The 18,894-nt window shown below is 50.9% G+C and overlaps 8 protein-coding genes and 1 non-coding gene across 9 annotated transcripts; 5 read left to right on the top strand and 4 right to left on the bottom strand.

Annotated features, from left to right (window-relative positions):
• Positions 1-24: 24 nt before the first annotated feature.
• ACHE_31283A (putative manganese ion homeostasis (Fr)) lies at positions 25-2,059 on the top strand (the record flags this gene model as incomplete). The annotated part of the gene is made up of 2 exons (XM_043277995.1): positions 25-345; positions 425-2,059. 2 exons carry the CDS (start codon positions 25-27, stop codon positions 2,057-2,059), a joined length of 1,956 nt encoding a protein of 651 aa, XP_043135818.1.
• A 191-nt stretch (positions 2,060-2,250) lies between these two features.
• ACHE_t30021S lies at positions 2,251-2,330 on the bottom strand. Its single transcript has one exon. It is a non-coding gene; the product is annotated as a tRNA-Glu (tRNA).
• A 566-nt stretch (positions 2,331-2,896) lies between these two features.
• On the top strand, positions 2,897-4,852 carry ACHE_31282A (putative ab-hydrolase associated lipase; the record flags this gene model as incomplete). Its single annotated transcript, XM_043277994.1, has 1 exon — positions 2,897-4,852. The coding sequence occupies one exon, from the start codon at positions 2,897-2,899 to the stop codon at positions 4,850-4,852; it is 1,956 nt and encodes a 651-aa protein (XP_043135817.1).
• A 906-nt stretch (positions 4,853-5,758) lies between these two features.
• Positions 5,759-7,298, top strand: ACHE_31281A (putative oxalate decarboxylase; the record flags this gene model as incomplete). The annotated part of the gene is made up of 4 exons (XM_043277993.1): positions 5,759-6,017; positions 6,092-6,437; positions 6,495-6,615; positions 6,666-7,298. 4 exons carry the CDS (start codon positions 5,759-5,761, stop codon positions 7,296-7,298), a joined length of 1,359 nt encoding a protein of 452 aa, XP_043135816.1.
• A 2,017-nt stretch (positions 7,299-9,315) lies between these two features.
• On the bottom strand, positions 9,316-10,403 carry ACHE_31280S (DUF1295 domain protein; the record flags this gene model as incomplete). Its single annotated transcript, XM_043277992.1, has 2 exons — positions 9,316-9,640; positions 9,700-10,403. The coding sequence occupies 2 exons, from the start codon at positions 10,401-10,403 to the stop codon at positions 9,316-9,318; spliced, it is 1,029 nt and encodes a 342-aa protein (XP_043135815.1).
• Positions 10,404-11,016: 613 nt separating this feature from the next.
• Positions 11,017-12,222, bottom strand: ACHE_31279S (ribonuclease H family protein; the record flags this gene model as incomplete). Its single annotated transcript, XM_043277991.1, has 1 exon — positions 11,017-12,222. The coding sequence occupies one exon, from the start codon at positions 12,220-12,222 to the stop codon at positions 11,017-11,019; it is 1,206 nt and encodes a 401-aa protein (XP_043135814.1).
• A 2,920-nt stretch (positions 12,223-15,142) lies between these two features.
• pfa4 (putative palmitoyltransferase with autoacylation activity Pfa4) lies at positions 15,143-16,597 on the top strand (the record flags this gene model as incomplete). Its single annotated transcript, XM_043277990.1, has 5 exons — positions 15,143-15,456; positions 15,505-15,676; positions 15,726-16,025; positions 16,076-16,154; positions 16,203-16,597. 5 exons carry the CDS (start codon positions 15,143-15,145, stop codon positions 16,595-16,597), a joined length of 1,260 nt encoding a protein of 419 aa, XP_043135813.1.
• A 20-nt stretch (positions 16,598-16,617) lies between these two features.
• Positions 16,618-17,548, bottom strand: ACHE_31277S (class I SAM-dependent methyltransferase; the record flags this gene model as incomplete). The annotated part of the gene is made up of 3 exons (XM_043277989.1): positions 16,618-17,119; positions 17,167-17,450; positions 17,516-17,548. The coding sequence occupies 3 exons, from the start codon at positions 17,546-17,548 to the stop codon at positions 16,618-16,620; spliced, it is 819 nt and encodes a 272-aa protein (XP_043135812.1).
• A 378-nt stretch (positions 17,549-17,926) lies between these two features.
• ACHE_31276A (DUF202 domain-containing protein) lies at positions 17,927-18,894 on the top strand (the record flags this gene model as incomplete). Its single annotated transcript, XM_043277988.1, has 4 exons — positions 17,927-17,988; positions 18,047-18,429; positions 18,490-18,776; positions 18,826-18,894. 4 exons carry the CDS (start codon positions 17,927-17,929, stop codon positions 18,892-18,894), a joined length of 801 nt encoding a protein of 266 aa, XP_043135811.1.

The following is an 18,894-nucleotide window of genomic DNA, read 5'->3' as shown; positions in this document are numbered from 1 at the left end:
CTACGGAGTAATTCCAAAATCACCATGAGCTACGCATATCCAAACGCTCCGTTCCATCCCGCCCGTCGCAATTCCACCTCTGGACTTTCGAACATCCTCGTCCAAATACAAAACGCACTCCCGCCATGGGCTCAGCAATGGATTGCGGAGCTGCGCGCGCAGTCGCGGGCAGGGAGACGGAGGAGCCCGAGTGAACTGAAAGCCATGGGACGATCTACGATCAGACGGATGGTTACGATCGCAAATGCGTTGATTCTTTTCTGGGTGTGGACATTATGGTGGGGTGAGAGGACGGTGTTTCAGGAGAGTTTGGAGGGGTGTAGTTGGGGGGAGTGGGAGAAGTGGGTGTGTATCGTCCTTGATTCTCTTGATTCTCTTGATTATAATTATGGATGGAAGCTGATGGTTACTTTGATTGTGATAGCCGTCGCATGCTACTCCTCACCATGTCGCATTCGTCGCCGATCCGCAATTAGTCGATCCCCATACGTATCCCGGACGGCCGTGGCCGCTGTCGACTTTGACGGTGAAGTTTACGGATCAATACCTGCGGCGGTCGTTTTCGTCGATGCAGAGGGATTTGGGACCCGATACGGTGCTGTTTCTTGGTGATCTATTCGATGGAGGTAGAGAATGGGCGACGGGGACGACGTCTAGCCCCGACGAGCGCTACAAGAAATACAAGGATTCATTCTGGAAGAAGGAGTACAGTCGCTTTGGTCGGATATTCTCAGACCAGTTCAAAGAAGGGGATGCACTCTCGCGGGATCCTCTTGGTCGACGGATGATTGCGAGTTTGCCTGGGAATCATGATCTGGGGTTTGGATCGGGGATCCAGGTGCCTGTTCGGGATCGGTTCCAGACGTTTTTTGGGAAGGGGAACCGGGTGGATGTGCTGGGGAATCACACTTTCGTGTCGGTCGATACGGTGTCGCTTAGTGCGATGGATCAGCCGGATCCGCAGACTGGCAGCACGGGGGCTGGGTCTGGGGATGGGGATTCGCCCAATGAGGCGATTTGGAAGGAAGCGGAGGAGTTTCTGAACCAGATGAATGTGCACAAGGCGAAGGCGGAGACACACGAGCTGAAGTCCCTCCGGGGCCAAGCTGAGGGATATCAATTCCACCATGCTGCTGTGGAGGTTAAAGAACCCTCGCTTGGCCAACTCCCGCAGTCGGAGACGGTTGGACTTCCCACTATCCTTCTCACGCATGTTCCATTGTATCGCAAGGCGGCTACACCATGTGGGCCATATCGAGAACATTACCCGCCATCGTCGAGTGACGAGGAACCTCAAGAAGATGAGCAGAACTCGCTGAAGATCAGCGGCGGCTACCAATACCAGAACGTCCTCACACAAACCATCTCCAACGACCTGGTCTCGAAAGTCGGACCTAACCTCGTGCACGTTTACTCCGGCGATGACCATGACTATTGCGAGATCGCACACCGCGAATTCAGTGGCTCGCCCAGAGAGATCACAGTGAAGAGTCTCTCATGGGCAATGGGCGTCCGACGACCAGGCTTTGTCCTAACAAGTCTCTGGAACCCAATCGATCCTACCACGGGCAAGTCCCTCGAGAACGTCTCACCGACTCTGCAAAACCACCTATGCCTCCTCCCGGACCAACTGTCGATCTTCATCCACTACGCAATGGTCCTGGTATTAACCCTGGTCACCCTCCTCGCAAGGGCAGTCCTGGTAACCATATACCCGTCCCAATCAAACAACGCCGATGCTGGCCCAATCCTCCCCCTCACCAAAGTCCAGCGCCATGTCCCTACATCCAGTATTTCCAGCTCTACAATCTTCGCACCGCACGGTCTAGCCAGCCGCGGCACGAACACGAATTCCAGATCCTTTGAATACTACCCAGAGAAAGGTCACGAGGGGAGTCCAACCAAGGGTACGTCTTCTGGGCAAGGGCACGGACAGCGGTCGGGGAATGGGAATGGGAAGGGTGTGTTGGGTGCTGTGTGGGGGGCATTTCTGGGGGAGGTGTGGTTTGTTGCGAAGGTTGTGCTGGGGTGGTATATATTTTTGATATGGAGGTGGTAGTATTCCAGACATTATACAAGCGTACCGGCGTGTAAATAATTAACGGCATATATGGAGTTATTTGGGTTGAGCGATAGCAACTCCGGGATCACAAATCGATCAAAGAAAAGAGCAAAAGAATAAATAACTCATAGGATTTATATCACAGCAATGGCTGTCGAAGACGAGCAGAAAAAAAAAAGACAAAAAAATTCCGATGCGGGGAATCGAACCCCGATCTGCTCGGATCTGGACTGAAAACGAGCGATGCTAGCCGTTACACCACATCGGACTTGTTGAGATAATTCAGTAACATACTGTCCCATCATCTCAATTTGCAAAACCTACTCTACACGGAATACGACAGATCCAATCGGGCAGATGGCTTGAACCAACCAAGACTTCGCACTTAATCTCCAGAACCAAGGGCTCTGTGGCAATGCAACCAGTCCACACCAATCGAAGACCCTCCAACCCCTCCCCCATCAGGGGCTCCAGTGCAACTCGCCACTTCACTGCCACGTTTCGCACCCAAAAAACAGTGCGATATTACACGCAATTGGGTATTCCCCGGTGGAAATGGCATCGGACAACGACCGCTGATTGCACAATCGCCAATCCGCTGAAAACGATCATTGAATGTCATTGGTGAATCCCACGTGACTGATATCGACGGAAGCCTAAAAGGGGAATAGACGGGGGTGTGAGACGCGGACGGGGCATTTCCCCGGGATTATCTCACGGACACCGCATTATTGTCGATTTTTAGTTGAAGGGAGAAGAAAGATGTTGCCGTTCTTTTCCATTACTTGAATTTTGCTTTTCTTTTTGGTTTTTGGTTTTTTTGCGACTCTCAACATGTCGGTGGCCTACGGGGAGAATCCCCGGTCTACTGCTGCCTTGTCTACTATGCAGCAGCCTGGGCTCTTTGATTCTGATCCCATCGAGAACGGTAATCGACAAAAGTCGGAACCCGACTACGATTCCGGTTTTGACTCGATGCGCGACACTCCCGATATGAAAGCAAACTACATACGTTCCGAAATCGAACTGGACAATCTTGACGGGGATGATGGTGACGATGATGATGATACTATGGACGTAACCGATGCTTTGCTGCGGGCGACATCAAAATCGAACTCAAATTCGAAATCACAAGCACCACTGCAGAAACACCAGCATGTCCTCTCGCCGCACCCTTTATTCCCCCCGCTCCCGACATACGGCCAACCAACGACGTTCCGGGCCCTGCAGTGGTTCGCGATACGCTGCGTTTCGTTTGTTCTCTCGTTGCTGCTGCTGATATTGGTTGTGGTTGGGGCTGTGGCACAATGGGGCCGGGTGTTTGCATCTGATATTCGGATGCGGTGGAATGGAGAGAATCCGCATGCGCCTAGGAAGTTTTATGTGGAGGAATGGGAGAGGGAGTCGGAGAGACAACATGCGGAGTTGAAATGGAAAAGGCGACAGGGGAAGAAAGATATTATTGAGGAGGAAGAGGAGGAGGAAGAAGGACCTGATGAATGTCCCCCGCTAGAAGGAGGGAAGGACCCTGTTGTCGCTGACGTCGCGTACTATGCGCGCAGAGTTGGATTAGACGTGGAGACGTTCAAGGTGCAGACGGAAGATGGGTTTATCGTTACGCTGTGGCATGTCTATAATCCTCAGGAGTATGTGCCCCTGCCGCCGGAGGAGAGGCAGGTGAGGGGACCGCAGGCGTTCACCGGTGAGCGGAACCCGCGAGTGTGCTCAGCAGGGGGCAATCGACGGTATCCGATTCTGCTGATGCACGGCCTGATGCAGAGTGCGGGGGCTTACTGCTCCAACGATGATGACAGTCTGGCCTTTTACCTTTGCAAGTCGGGGTACGATGTCTGGTTGGGGAATAATCGCTGCGGGCTGGGCCCGGAACATGCCTCCCTTCCAGCGTCGGATCCTCACATGTGGTCTTGGAATATCCGACATCTGGGCGTGCTGGACCTGGCCGCACTCATGTCGCGGGTCCTTTACGAGACTGGATTTGAGAAATTGGGCCTCGTATGCCACTCCCAAGGCACGACGCAGACTTTTGTGGCCTTGGCCAAAGAGCAGCGGCCAGAACTGGGCGAGCGTATCTCGGTCTTTTGCGCACTCGCCCCGGCTGCTTATGCAGGGCCCATGCTGAAGCGGATATACTTCCGCTTTGTACAATGGATACCTAACGCTGTATTCCGTCTGTTCTTCGGCATCCACGCCTTCATCCCCCTCATGATCACAGTGCAGAAAATTCTCCCGTCTCGCATATACGGCACGCTAGGCTATCACGTCTTCTCCTTCCTCTTCCAATGGAGCGACGCCCGCTGGGACCGTGGCCTCCGTTCACGCATGTTCCAATTCGCCCCCGTCTATGTCAGCAGCGAGATGATGCGCTGGTGGCTGGGTCGCGACGGCTTCGCAAAACAGGGTTGCATCCTGTCCACTCACCAGCTCAGCTGCCATGAAGCCGAGGAGGACCACCGCGTCGAGTCAGGAATGACCGACGGCTGCACCCGCAGCGACACCGCCTGGTACGGGGCGCAGATGCCGCCGGTAGCGATGTGGATTGCGGGGTCGGATGACCTTGTCGACGGGCAACGGCTGCTGAGAAGGTTTTCTAATGGACGGGAACCGCATGTACAGGTGGTACATGCGAAGATGGTGGATGAATACGAGCATTTGGACGTCCTCTGGGCGATGGATGTTATTGAGCAGGTGGGTAAGGAGGTGCGGGAGGTGCTTTGGAAGACTATGCCTGAGGAGGCGCGGGAGGTGTGTCGGATGCCGCGGGGGGTATAATCTATTTTCTGCCTGCCTGTATTATCTATCACTATTATTATGTCTCACGTGTGCATTTACTATTGTTAATACCTGACGAAAGGCGTTTTGGCGGGAAGGGTTTCCGGACTGGGATTCGGTTTTTGTATATGCATCTTCCTGTCAGCAAGGAGTAGAAATAATTTATTTCTGGCAATGAGCATGACTTCAAGCGTAGGGCTGGCCAGGGCTGTACAAGGCTACCCAATCACCGCTTATCATACTATGCATTCGGACATACCGTTGCATAGACCCGTATTCCGTACCCCCGATAACCCGGCATTGTATGTAACCTTGGTGGCAACTATATGCAATATTATCTGCAGGATTAATACATTAATAACAACAGCAATCAAGAGGCATGACAGTAAATCAATCTAGGCAGCAGAGTTATAGAGTTTTACGTCTCGGACAAGCTTTCTAGTTTGTAGGCTTGATCTTTTAGTTTCTCTCTTGTTTTTGATAGAGTAAGTGTAGCGGTGGAGTATAACGTCGTAACCGGTAAATCGGCAGCGAATCTCCCGATGCGATTGTTTTTCTCCAATTTCTAATTCTGATTTCTCCAATTCTGTTATACATCATTGTCCCCGCGCTCGTGCGAGTGCCTTCCGGGTATACGGCAGATACGCTCACCTCAACTCGTTTCATTTCCAACCAGACAGAGACCAGGCGTTGTGGCCCGCCCTTGTCCCTCTAGGCAGACCATCATCGTATAGCAATTACTATGAACATACATACCAAAAACCAGCGTAGTATGGTGTAGCGTTGCACCCGACGGATATAAATACCTGCATATTACCCAGTTGCAGACAACCACCATTGTTCTTCACTCAATCAATTGTTACAACAAATAATAGCCTGTTCACCAGTGAACTATTGCATCACATCATGAAACACATCCTCGCGCTTGTCCTTCTCTTCTCTGCTGCACAGGCGGCTCCGACTTCTAATCCCGGACTGCGTGGCTCGGGTGATCTCGTGGGTTACTCGCCTTCACGCGATGTACCCGTGAAAAACACCTCGGTGCAGTATGAGCTGGTGAAGGGGCAGAAGGAGGATGCAGATGTGGGCGTTTATCTTGATTTCAAGGATGTGAAGAATCCACAGCCGATTCGCGGGAGTCACGGGGGGACGGATCCGGGGCCGAGTATGCCTTCTCTTTCTCTCTATCTATCCGGGAATAACGGCGATGAAGACTGGAATGGGATGTTAACAAGATAGAAAACGACGCCTACCAACGCCTAAACAGCGATAAACTCGCACCTCCCGGCACCGACAACGGGCAGACGATCAACGCACAATGGCCCATGGCGCTCAGCCGCAACAGACTAGGCATCGAGAACTCCGGCTGGGCAAGGCAGGAAAACACCGTCGTGATGCCTGATGCTACCAAGATGGCTGGGGTGGATATGCGGCTTGAGCCGGGAGCATATCGGGAGCTGCATTGGCATGTTGCGGGGGAGTGGTCGTTGGTGCTGAATGGTTCTTGTCGGGTCCAGGCTGTTAATGAGAATGGGCAGACGTTTGTGGATGATGTTACAGAAGGGGATGTGTGGTTTTTTCCTAAGTAAGTATATGGTGGTCTGGCATAATTGGTTATTGAGATGTGGTGCTGACGATGCAGGGGCGTTCCTCATTCGATTCAAGCCCTAGATGGGGGTGTTGAGTTTCTGCTTGTTTTTGATGACGGGTCGTTTTCTGAGGATAATACTTTCCTGGCTTCGCAGGTGTTTGCCCATCAGCCGGTATGTCTCCAATATCCTCTTAAAATGAACGCATGCTGACAGTGCAAAAGAAAGAAGTCCTCGCCAAAGACCTAGGCATCCCCATCTCCTCCCTCGACAACATCCCCCAAAACGAACTCTACATCTTCCCCGGCACGCCCGCCCCCTCCAACATCTCCGAACAAAACGTCACAACCCCCTCTGGTCTCGTCCCCCGCTCGCAAAGCTACACCTACCACTTCTCCCAACAACCCGCGCACCGCGTTGCCGGCGGCTCCGTCAAAATCATCGACCCCGCAACCTTCCCCATCGCCTCCAACTTCTCCGCCGCAATCGTCACCGTGAACCCCGGCGGCATGCGCGAGATCCACTGGCACCCGTCCAGCGACGAGTGGACGTTCTTCATTCGCGGCCAGGGCCGCGCGACGCTCTTCGAAGCGCCCTCGACAGCAACCACATTCGATTACACGGCCGGCGACGTGGGGTACTTCCCGCAGTCGAATAGCCATTATATTGAAAATACGGGGGATGACGAGTTGGTATTTTTGGAGGTGTTGCAGGCGGATGCGTTTACGGATATTGCGCTGGGGCAGTGGATTGCGAGTACGCCGAGGCAGATTGTGAAGGATACGTTGGGGTTGAGTGATGGGACGCTGGGGATGTTGAAGACGGAGAAGCAGTATGTTGTTGCTGGGAGTGACTGAGAAAGCATGTAGTTATCGAGATGAACGTATAGAAGTATTAAACGCAAATGCAAACAGAGCAAACTCAACCGTTTTCCACTTGTGTTCTAGATCACCTTCTCATTATCACCACATCCACATCGTCCCTTGGCCATCCAGTGCTCATTAGTCCCCATAAGACTCGCTATTCCAATCCTTGCTCTTCGTGTATCAATCACTTTCTGTGTCCTGGATCGTCTTTGACCTGACTACCGTATTGAACTCCTCACCATCGTCTGTCTTCCGCCATGGCTACGAGCCGTGAGAATGTGCTTGGGGCTGAAGTGGACGACATGATATCCAATTTCTTCAGTACGGAAAGTGACCTGAGTAGTGTACCGTCGCAATTGGATGAGCGAGCTGTCCACGAGCGAGTTGCGTCGTATTTACCAAAGGGGCCAGATGACCAGACCCGTGAGGTTCTCACGAGCTTTTGGAGTTTTTTTTACCAAATGATGGCCAGCAAATGCTTGCTGAGTTTGTTGTCCTCTTGAATGATGAACAACTGCATTGTCTACACCGGCATCTGCTCACTTCCATTCTGATGCAAAGTGAATCCAATGTTGAATCTGAACTGTGTACTGATTCCTAATCTTGTTTTACTTATCTATATAGTGAAAGCACACTCGGTTACGCCGCAGATGACAGCATCATCGTTCAAAGATTTCCACGAAGAGTTAGAGATTACGGCTAGCTCCATGGGAGTGACGCCAGCGGAGGCCGTGCAGAAATTGCTCAGAATGATTTGTCTTCGTTGGGACGGTTTTCGATGTGTAGCGACAGGCCTACTTGAACTGAACGCAGTGAAGGCTGGCTTGGTTTCAGCAAATCCTTCGCAGTATCCATGTGATAATGAGTTGGCCCATGTTATTCCCTTCTCGATTGGCCATTGAGAGGACAGAAAACAGGTCCGCCAGAACCTTCTATTACAGTACTATAAATATTGACTCACTGCAGGATTACAAAGTGTCTCAGATTTGGACCACTCTCAGAAAGTGCTTTCCGCGTGCCGGCCTTGGTCCCCAGGACATTAACGACCAGTCGAATCTTATGACCTTGGAAGCGGGAGTTCATCGAGAATTTGGCCTCTTTCGTATCGCTTTTGAGGCGACCATATGTTCTCTCAACGTCTACTCCCGGGCAAGAAGTAGAAGAGGCGAAGAGCACGCTAATTCCTGCAGGGAGTGAACCCGAACGAATACTACATATTAACATTCGAACCAAACGTCATACAAGCCTACTTGCCCCGGCTGGATGTCTATAGAATTCGGAACGTCACGTTCAAGCAGCACTCAGATGTCGCCCTCCCGAGTCCTAAGTATTTGAAGTTCATTGTACGCTAGCGAAGATCCTCCATGCTTCAGACATGTCAGAACGCATTGACAAGATTATCCGAGAAAGAGAGGAACTCAAATGCCGGCGAACGACGGCAGCAGCGTCGCGAAGACTTTACTCTTTGCGTTTTGAGCTCCTGACTCCTTGTTCGGTTCGTTGAGAGTAACAAGAGGGAAACAACCGCCGCCGATTTTGGAAAACAGCACCATAGCTTCTATGGTAGTGCGCCTCCATGTGTGTTTCGAGATTAATTTCAGCTTATCATCGGTAATTCTTCACTTTGATCGGTCTTCTTGCTGTGGTCGCTCGCTTCTCAGACAAGGACCTATTATGGCATACCTGATCCAGAATTTATCTGGCTTATAACCTGCCGGGATGTCAGATGACATCCATTCTCTTTCCTTACCTTTGAACCTGAAACCCGGCTATGCGCATCTGTCCTGCCTGGTGCGACTCGACAAAAGTGCATTCCTTATCAACATAATGATCACCAATTGGCATGCTATGTCATCTTTTTTTTTTCCTTTGAAATACAAACAAAGACTACTTCTTCTCCTTATCCCTCTATACAAGGTTGGCATCCAGGAACAGGAAACTTGATCTCAGTCCATATATTAATTCTTCATATTTCACGTTACAATCATTATTCTCCCACAAAGCACACTCATGCAAAGTAAGACCTCAAGCCCTCTTCAACAACGACACCAATAACCCCACTCCCAAAAACAACCCAAGTCCACGGGTTCGCAAGCTCAATCAAGCTAGGCCAGAAGCTGTTCTTCTCAGCCCGCCAGGTCTGCAGCTGCTCGTACTTATGCGGGTCCGTGAGCTTGTAGCGCGATTCCTGGCTCGCTTCATTCTGCTTATCACCGCCGACGAAACGCAGGTAAGTGTAGTTTGCGAGGGGTCCCAAAAGGATGAAGGGGTTGAAGTTGTTGGCGGCGTTGAGGATGATGAAGGAGAAGTGGACGAGGGAGTCGCCGAGGTAGCTACACGAATTAGTTTCTCCCATTCACAAGATTGATTCGGGAATTGGGCGATGGCTTACTTGGGATGCCGCACGATACTCCACACACCATGACGGCACAGATCAGACCGTTCCTGACGGTGCAATTCCAGCTGCGTATCGGCAAGAGCCTCCATAGCGAAACCAGCGCTGAACAAGCCCACGCCCAGCGTCCTCAGAGCACACGACACCTCCGGCTCAACCGAGAGCGTCGACGAGGGCATCCGGAAAGGCAGCGTAAACGGAAGTGTAATAAATGTCAGAAACGCAGCCTCAGGCAAGAATTGCTTGAAGAAAGCCGAATTCCAGAACCCTTTGTCCTGCTTCTTCAACTCATCGTAGCGCGGGTCGTCCTTGCCGCGGGACACAGACCGCGACACGATACGGTAGAACAGACGCGTGCCCCAGAGTGTTACGGAGCTGAGAAGCAGTTTCTCGGTCCAGGGGAGGATGTTCCAGGCGGTTGTGAAGGGGATGTTGTCGTAGTATACGCGGCGGCCGACGGCGCTCCACCAGGCGTTGGCGACCTGGCTGGAGGGCCAGTTGTAGTCTTTGATTTCGCCGCGGTCTGTTGCTCGCGCGGCGGCATAACTGGCGAGTGTGAGGCCGGTGTGCAGGGTGAAAGAGGGTAAGAGGGTGGATTTTAAGATGCCGACGTCACCGGCGTTGAGGTTTATATCGGAATTCCGGAGGGAATTGAGTGGTTGGTCCATGCCGACCACTGGCTTTGCGCCGTAGGCCTCCATGTTGGATTGGTTTTCAAGCAGTTTGTAAAATTGGGGAGTTTCATGGGAATTGGGAGCTTTATGAAGCTTGTTCGATGTCGATGTCAATATTATGTAACTTTCATTGCAGGTTGGATAAATTTGAGTTAGTCCGACATCTATGAAACAGGTCATCTATATTATGATATCATCACATCATATTCTTCACTCGCTTCGCCGAAAAGTAAAAAGTCACTCGAGTCATTGCTATATAAATATGCAACAGAATACTTGCAATATAATGATGCGGAATGAGACATAAATCAGTACTCCCGATAAATGCAGAGTTAACCGGACTCCGATAGATGGCGGATTATTATTATTATTATTATTATTATTATTCATACACGCATCTGTCAGCCCTATAGGCCGAGTGGCGGCAGGTCCTGCGGGGCAGCCGGGTAAGCCGCCGTAATGGTAGTCTCTATGTACATCGTCGCCTTTATACACATATCCTGATATCTCATTCCGCTTGTTGTATATCCCGTGCTGCTGGTTTTCGTGCTGCTGTTCCCATGGCCACGAAGATCCATGGGATTGTTGGATACTGTCTCGTTTCCTTCCCTACTTCTGCAAGCGTGTAACCTCGGCTGCGCTATGCTGCCGGTTGCCCCAAGTCTGTTGTTGTGACTCGGTATGTGGTTGGTAGAGTTTGAAACTGGCCTAGGAGGCCTGTTTCAAGCATGAAGCGCACTGCTTTTGGTACCAGGTCTGGCTGTGTTAGGTAGGCCCGGTAATCCAGCTCCCGCCTTGATCCCTGTGTAAGATGGCGCATCCGGGGTCCTGCCTGGTTTGTACAGTGGAGGAGAACGTGGCGTATATCTTGAAGGCCACGTCCACAAGAGCATTCAGTTGATTCCATAGCGTTAAAGGTGCCAAGATAACTAGCCAGCGCAATCTTCCCAGTTTGCATTTGAATGAGGACTGATGTGGCGGCTCTTCGTAGGCCTTGATATAGTTGCATCGGTGCTTTTGAGGGTTCTTTCCATAGACGACGGAGGGAGTTCCCATGGGTGGAGGTAGCCCATTCAGACTTCCATGCACTTGCTGCTTCTATGCGGAGGGTTCTTCGGATGCTAGCTTTGAGAGTGAGCTCCTCCACACCGTTGGGGTTGGGTGCTGGGGAGTTAGCGGCTTCTTTTGCAAGAGCATCAGCATACTCATTGCCATAGATGCCTTCATGACCCGGGAGCCAATACAGCTGTATATCCCAGCCGCGCTCCTGTAGTTGAGATGCAGTGCGTGTAATCTTGCTCAGGATATATTGGCCAGAAGACCTTCCTGGAGCTGAACATGCTTGAATTGCCGCCTGATTGTCTGTAAAGATGATTGCTGTATAGGCCCGATGGGAACGTTGTGATGTCAGTCTGAACATGTTGCCTATTTGGGTGAGAGCCATCTCTATGCCTCGCAATTCCGCTGCATATACAGTATGAGTAGCTGGGAAGCCAATGTGAACTGCCTGGCGCCCTAGAGGTGAAACCACTGCTGCCCCAACTCCCTGTTCTGTCAAGCTGCCATCTGTGTATGCAATGATGTCAGCGCCGCTATGTACAGTGGCTTGGTGAGCTGTTAAGGCATCTTCCCGAGTTTCTGCTATGTGGGATTCCAGACCTGACCACCATGGAGGGGTCACATGTGGGTGTATAACCTCCAGTCTGTTCTGAGGGATTGCAATTCGCCGTCCCCACCGTTCTAGCGGTGATGTCAGAGGGTCGTGTTCTGGGGTGGTGGCCCGATAGATGGCGGATATTAGAAAAGTTGAGATTGAGACGAGGAACTCCAGACTCCTTAGTCTCATAGTTCTTGTTGACTAAATCTGACAACCTATATTTCCAGATATCGACCGGATACGGATCTTCGGATTCAGACTCTGTAAACGCGTCAAAATCACCTCCATATTGGGTATATAGATCATGCGTCAAATGCTCTTTGATAGAACTTGTCAACTCCGAAACGTCAACTGGCATTATAAGACAAACATCATGCAGATCATAGCCATCGGGGATCTTCTCAAACGGTAATTTTCTGGTTTGGATTCTTCGAGTTTTTCCATCCTTGGGTGGCTCCTGTGGAACGGCGTTTTGACGGATCAAGTATGCCCTTGGGTCAAAAGGACTTAGCGTAGACTTCGAAACGGAAGATTCAAGAGTAAAAGGAAGCTGGCTTTGTTGCTCATTCGGGCGCGAGTTTAGCGATGCTCGAGCTGCGAGATATCGACTGTGATGCGGTGAGTTTGTAGAAGGAGGTCGCTCTAGACGGTTCCTGTTTTCCTCTCGCCGTTGTACAATGGCTTCTTTCTTCCGGCGTTCAAAGTCAAGGGCTTTTTCAAGTTCAGGATCGGACGGAGGCCCGGATAGCTGGTGTAATCTGGTTGACCATTTTTCCATAACCGGAAACTCCTGACGTTTATCTGTAATTTCCGCGGCCTGGTTTGGACTTCTTGATGAACCTTTATCTTGCGTTAACGGCTGATAAGGCGCAGGAGTGGCTTGCGTATAGGCACTGTCATCCTGGGTAAACAAGCCTTCAAAACTTCCTGGCGTATTGGATGGTGACTGATCTGGAGATCCAAAATGCGATTGTGTCAATTGAGTCAAGGGCGGCGCTTCCTCTTCGTTCTCGGGCCGATGGTCTTCACTCTCACGGAGTTCCGGCTGAGTGATCCTTGAAAACCAAGTGTCGAGAGCTCCCTTGCCATATCGCTCCCTGTCACGCTCGCTTGCTCTTCTTATGCTGCTTTGTACCGAGGCAGTGGGTGATGGCTGTACATCTCGCCTATCCGGAGAAGAGTGAGCATCCATAGGCGAGGTCGATGTCGAATTAGGGTTGGAATTCGAAGCCGGTGGGCTTGGCAGTGCTGAGCTTTCCGAAGACATAGGCGACATCTGATTTTCACCGCGATGTCTTTGCACGGATTCTCTCCTAGTAGTATTCGTTATGAGGGGAACTGCGCTTGGTCCAGCCTGGGTTCTCATCGGGGTGCGAAATGGAGCATTAAGCTTCGTCAATGACCATGGGTTCAGTGCTTCTCGATCGCTGCTCCCTCTACGAATTCCATTTTGAGAATTCTTGTCTACTGTCTGTGTGCTGGCTTCGATGCTCCGAGAAATACTAGGCAATGATGGTCTGATAAAGGCTGACGATGGCGTAATAAACAATGATTCCGAATCGTCACCTGTAGTCGGAACCTTTGAGTCTGAGAGAACCGGGCTTTTTTGTGCCATGAGCAACTCGAATCCATCGTTATAAGATGTCCTTCCTTTTCCTTTGTTCGATGATTGCTTTTCCTCGGCAGATCCAGCTATATCGCCGTACATTCCTCGGAATAGATCATCTATAAGAGAGAGAATTCGTTGCGGATCTTCAAACAAAACGTCATCTTTGGCCGGTTCAATGTTGACATCGTAGCTCCCAGGTGGGCACTGAATCTGCAAGCAGAGGAATGGGTCATTTATTGATACCGCGTCCTCGTCTCCCCGAGATGAACGGAGATAATTCCTATATAGCTTTGTGATATCGCGCGTGATTCCTCTTCCGTTTGCTAGCGGTCTGCCGTCGACGCCAAAATACTGGCCTGCGTTGTTGACTTTTGTGAGATCTATCACGGTTAGACAGTCCCAGTTTACAGGATCAAAGGCTCATTACCTGCGTCTTCCTTTGCGAGAAGAGCGACGACCTTGTAATCTGCGCTGTTATCATTGTGCGACCATTCTCTGGCTGTGCAATTCAAGACGACATCCGTGCCGACGACCTTCAACGCTGCGTCCGTGAGGTTCGCGTTTTGACTCCCAGAGTACATCCAATTGTTGCTCTCATTCTTCGCCTTCATGACTTTCAAGGAAAGTCTCTTTGTCGGTTGACACGCTGCATACGTCTGCAAGAGTTTCTTAATTTTTGAGAGCGTTTTGCCCGCGCTCTTCAACGCCGTCTGTTTTCGCACAGGGATATGCTTGAGGAAGTCCGTAATCCTGACAGTCGTTCCCACCGGATGAGATGCACGTTGAGAGCTAATCGCACTGTTAGTGCCCATTCCCTCCCAAGACTGGGCGGTACGCACCTAACCAACTCCCCATTCCTCCCATACTTGATAGCCGAACCAACCACTTCCGCCGCTACCCTAGTAGTAACAGCAACACCACCAGACATCTCCGCGACACTCGCCAAGGCCTCCCCTCTGAATCCCAGCGAGCTCCCTCCGATCTCCCTGAGATCTTCGACCGTCTGGATCTTGCTGGTGAAGGTGCGTCTGCAGACGACCGCATGGTCTTCAGACGGGATACCATGGCCATTGTCTTTTACCTGAATGACATCCAGGGTGTTTTGGGATATCTCTACAAACACAGACGAAGCAGATGCGTCAAGGGCATTGTCCAGCAATTCCTTGACTATGGAGCATGGGTCCGTGATGACGGACGTTGAGCCGATTGCCCGGACGGTGTTCTGGGGGAGAGCCGTAATTGGCATTGTGGAGGTATATCAGGGTATCATGCTCATAAGAGACAGTTTAAATCATAATATATAAAATATCTTGATGATTATAGTCAATAGAGAAGATGTTGTTGAGTGTGAAGAGGAAGAGTCGAGAGACGAGGTTGTATTTCCACGCACCTGATCGATCGGCCACGTGACCAAATCGCGAAACATCGCCAACTCCCTTTCTATCTCGCGATCTCTTGAGAGATACAAGGGGCTCTACGAAAATATGCAGAGCCTTTAAAATGTTCCAAGAGCCCTTTTCGATTTCGCAATTGGCGATACCCGCTGTCTGGGTCCTGATCAGCTTCCTCACCTTCACCTCCCAGTACTTTTTCCTGCACTTCGAAGCCGTACCTCTGCGAGAACATGAGCTATGGGCTATTAACTTTCTGGCGGCATGTATTGGGATATGTTATTACCGGTCATGCACAGTAGACCCAGGGCGCATTCCTAAGCACTGGAAGCCATCGGACCACGTTGGTGGCCGGCAACGGTGGTGCCGGAAATGCGAGGCTTTCAAGCCTCCACGGGCTCACCATTGCAGGACGTGCGAGAGGTAAGCCTTAGTATTCCTGGTATGTGTACAGATGGCTGACAGCTTCAGGTGTATACCAAAGATGGACCACCACTGTCCATGGACTACCAATTGTGTGTCACACTTTACATTTCCGCATTTCATCCGGTTTCTATTTTACGCGGTAGTCGGGATGTCGTATCTTGAATCGCTTCTTTTTGAGAGAGCGTCGACTATCTGGGCTAGTAGACATCTTCCTAGTGTATGTCGCCACGTCGAACAAGTTCTCTGTTTGCTGACACTTTCACAAGTACCTCGGTCCCAGTCTGGGGCAAATGGTTTATTTATTTATTCTCCTTGCTGTCAACAGTTTGATTGCATTTGCGCTTTTCATTCTCTTGCTTCGAAGTCTATGGTCTCTCGGTGCCAACACGACGACCATTGAGTCATGGGAAATTGAAAGACACAAAGCACTCCTACGACGAGCCAGGCATTTTGGTGGCTACTTGGACGCCCCTGGAGGCGTCAAGATACGTATCAGGAAACAAGAATTTCCGTATGATATCGGCATTTGGGACAATATTAAGGCGGGAATGGGAGGAAGTGCAAATGTAAGTTTGCCCAAGACCCATCAGACCATGACAGGAACTGAGCCCAATAGATCCTTGGTTGGTTTTGGCCATTTTCCGCGACACCGGATCGTGAAACAGGTCTAGATTTTGAGATCAATGATTTCGAACGTTTGTTTGGTTATCTGGCCACAATCATTCAATGCTAACACCTGATAGGTCCCAATGTCACTTGGCCACCACCGGACCCGGATCGCATTCCGCTCCCGACTTCAACCGACAAAGGAGATGCTTTCACGGTGCCACAAGTGTACAGCTCCGCCCACGAAGAAATCGAAGCATTCAACCGTCGCCGGGATGAAGACCTGAAACGCGGCAGACCCGGCGTGGTTCAACGCCGCAAACAATTCCATGAGCGATTTGACTCCGATACTCGAGGCGAAAGCGACTCAGAGCCCGATGAGAAGAGAAACTCTGATGGCGAAGAGGCCTGGAGGAATTCCGAGGGAGAGCGGCTACATGATTTCGGAGTAGACGAGGAGATCGAATTCTACGATGAGGAGGACATTCCACTGGCAGTACTCATACAGCAACGGGGACAGAGACAGCAATGATATTCTCGTGTGTATGTAAATCATATCTTCGTAGCAATACCCCTCAAGCGCACATAACCTAACCATTGGCTCCCGTCTTCCTCTCGCGTGACTACGGGTTCAAGTATTTCACAAATCTGCCGCACAGCGACATCCTGCTTTTCTTCCGGAAGAACATCCAAGAACGACGCACCCATCAGTTTGATCCAGCCTGCCAATCCGCCATTGGCTTCAGAAGTGAGTTTTGTCGGCCGATATTCGATCTCCATTTCGTCAACCTGGAAGCCAATGCTCTCGAGAGCATCCCTCATCCATGCTTCAGACGGAAAGAACCACGGATTCGCTGCCTTCGCCTTTTCAGCAGGGACACCGTGTTGCACGAGCGTGTATATGAGCGCCGTCATGACCTCGGGGACATTCCCGTGGCCACCCATTTCGAACACGAAAGCTCCACCAGGTTTGAGACTATCATGTATGGCGCGAAAAGTATTCATGCGCGTGGGACTGTCACGTAGAATCCAGTGCAGAGCAGCATTAGATATACTTCAAACTCGTCAGCCTCTTCATGAACCCCATAGCGTCCGGCTTACACTTTATCCCACGACCCGTTCACAATTGTCCCCTCCTTATCCAAATACCGGCAGTCCACGACACGCCACTCCGCCTTGGGGTCATTATAGTCCTTCTTCGCAGACTCAATCATAGCAGGAGAAGCGTCAATTCCCAGGACGGATCCAACTACAGGCAGAAAACTAGCCGTGAACTTGCCATCACCACAACCCACATCGAGAATCTTGTCCGTAGGCTGCGGGGCCAGGTAGCTGAGAAGCTTCTGGGTGAGCTTGGGGACGAACGATGCAGAGGCTGAGTATGCCTGGTTATCGTTAGATTATCCGTCTATACGAATGGATATGATTCGAGATGGGTGTGTATGTATACCGCAACACTCCATTGGTCTTTGGTGGAGGACATGCTGGCTCTTCGAGAAAACTCAACAGATTCTTGATGAAAATTAATGTTCTCAGGAAATGCTTGGGTTTATATATGTTTGTTGATTCACAGCCTGCGGTTGTATTTGGCTGTTATTTCCGCTCAAACGGGGCCGATATCGGAGTCTGGGGGATCGACCATGATGTCAATCCACATCCGTTATGTCCATACACGAACTATACATATGATACACTATCAGGAACACGAATAAAATAGCGCATATTCACACATGGACATCGCCGTAGACAGAGAGTTTATGGTCCGAGCGGATACCGTTCCCAAACTGGCAGGCGGAGATCCCCGGGTATAGCGCTCATCATATGCAATCATTCACCCATTATCCAGAAACCTTGCATCTATATGTCCAAGGACCAATGCATTTGCTTTTCAACATCTTTCTACCCAACAATCTCTACACCAACGTAATGCCAATCCCCCACCATCTCCCCTCCCCTCCATCTAATCGCCGATAACAAACAGAAACGGCGATCACCACGCCGCCATAACCGTCATCGCCGTCATGGCCGAACAACACGAACCAGACCCAGACCCAGACGCCATGGAGCTGGAAGAAATCCACACACAGGATAGATGCGAAAGCTACGACGACGACGGCGAGTACGCGCAATCCGCGGCGACGGTCTCGTCAGGGGAGAATCGCGTGCCGTATCTGACTGTTGCGGCGCGGGTTGTTAATGCGGATGGGAGGGGGAATGGTTCGAATTGCGGTAACGGTGATGACCATTATTGCGACGGGAAGGGTGTGTTAGTAAAGGGAAAGAAGATCTGGGATGCTGTCAGCGGATTCTGGACAAGTCATGTTGTTCTGGTAGTTCCGCAGAAGAAGAACCGTGATCATTATGGTAATCCCCTACAACACTCTTTTGAATTATCCATCTGCTAAGAGGTTGAGTGCCTGACAGCCCTCGAACGAACCTTCCTCGCCTATATCCGCACCTCCGTCATCCTCGCCATGCAAGGAGTTCTAATTGCGCAACTGTTCCGCCTCCAACGCTCCAAATCCCAAGAAGCTTCCGAGCTCACATACTACGAAGTCGCGATTCCGTTATCTATTGCGTGCCACTGCGTCGCACTGGTTGTTGTCGCGGTTGGCGCTTTTCGGTTCTGGAGGCAGCAGAATGCTTTGTTTCGGGGGAAGGTGCATGCTGGGGGGTGGGAGTTGAATTCGATTGGCATGTTGGTTTTTTTAGTGAGTATGCTCCGATGATTGTGGATAGAAGGGGTTGGCTAATGGGTAGGTTCTGGTTGTGACGTTGGTGTTGTCGGTGGTTATCTTGGTTCAGTTGGACCGGGGCCCGCCTGCTTAG

This window comes from Aspergillus chevalieri, chromosome 3 (genome assembly GCF_016861735.1).
Source record: "Aspergillus chevalieri M1 DNA, chromosome 3, nearly complete sequence".
NCBI classification, from domain to species: Eukaryota; Fungi; Ascomycota; class Eurotiomycetes; order Eurotiales; family Aspergillaceae; genus Aspergillus; species Aspergillus chevalieri.
Note: the sequence above shows the minus strand (reverse complement) of the source record. Positions and strands in the feature narration are given on the sequence as shown.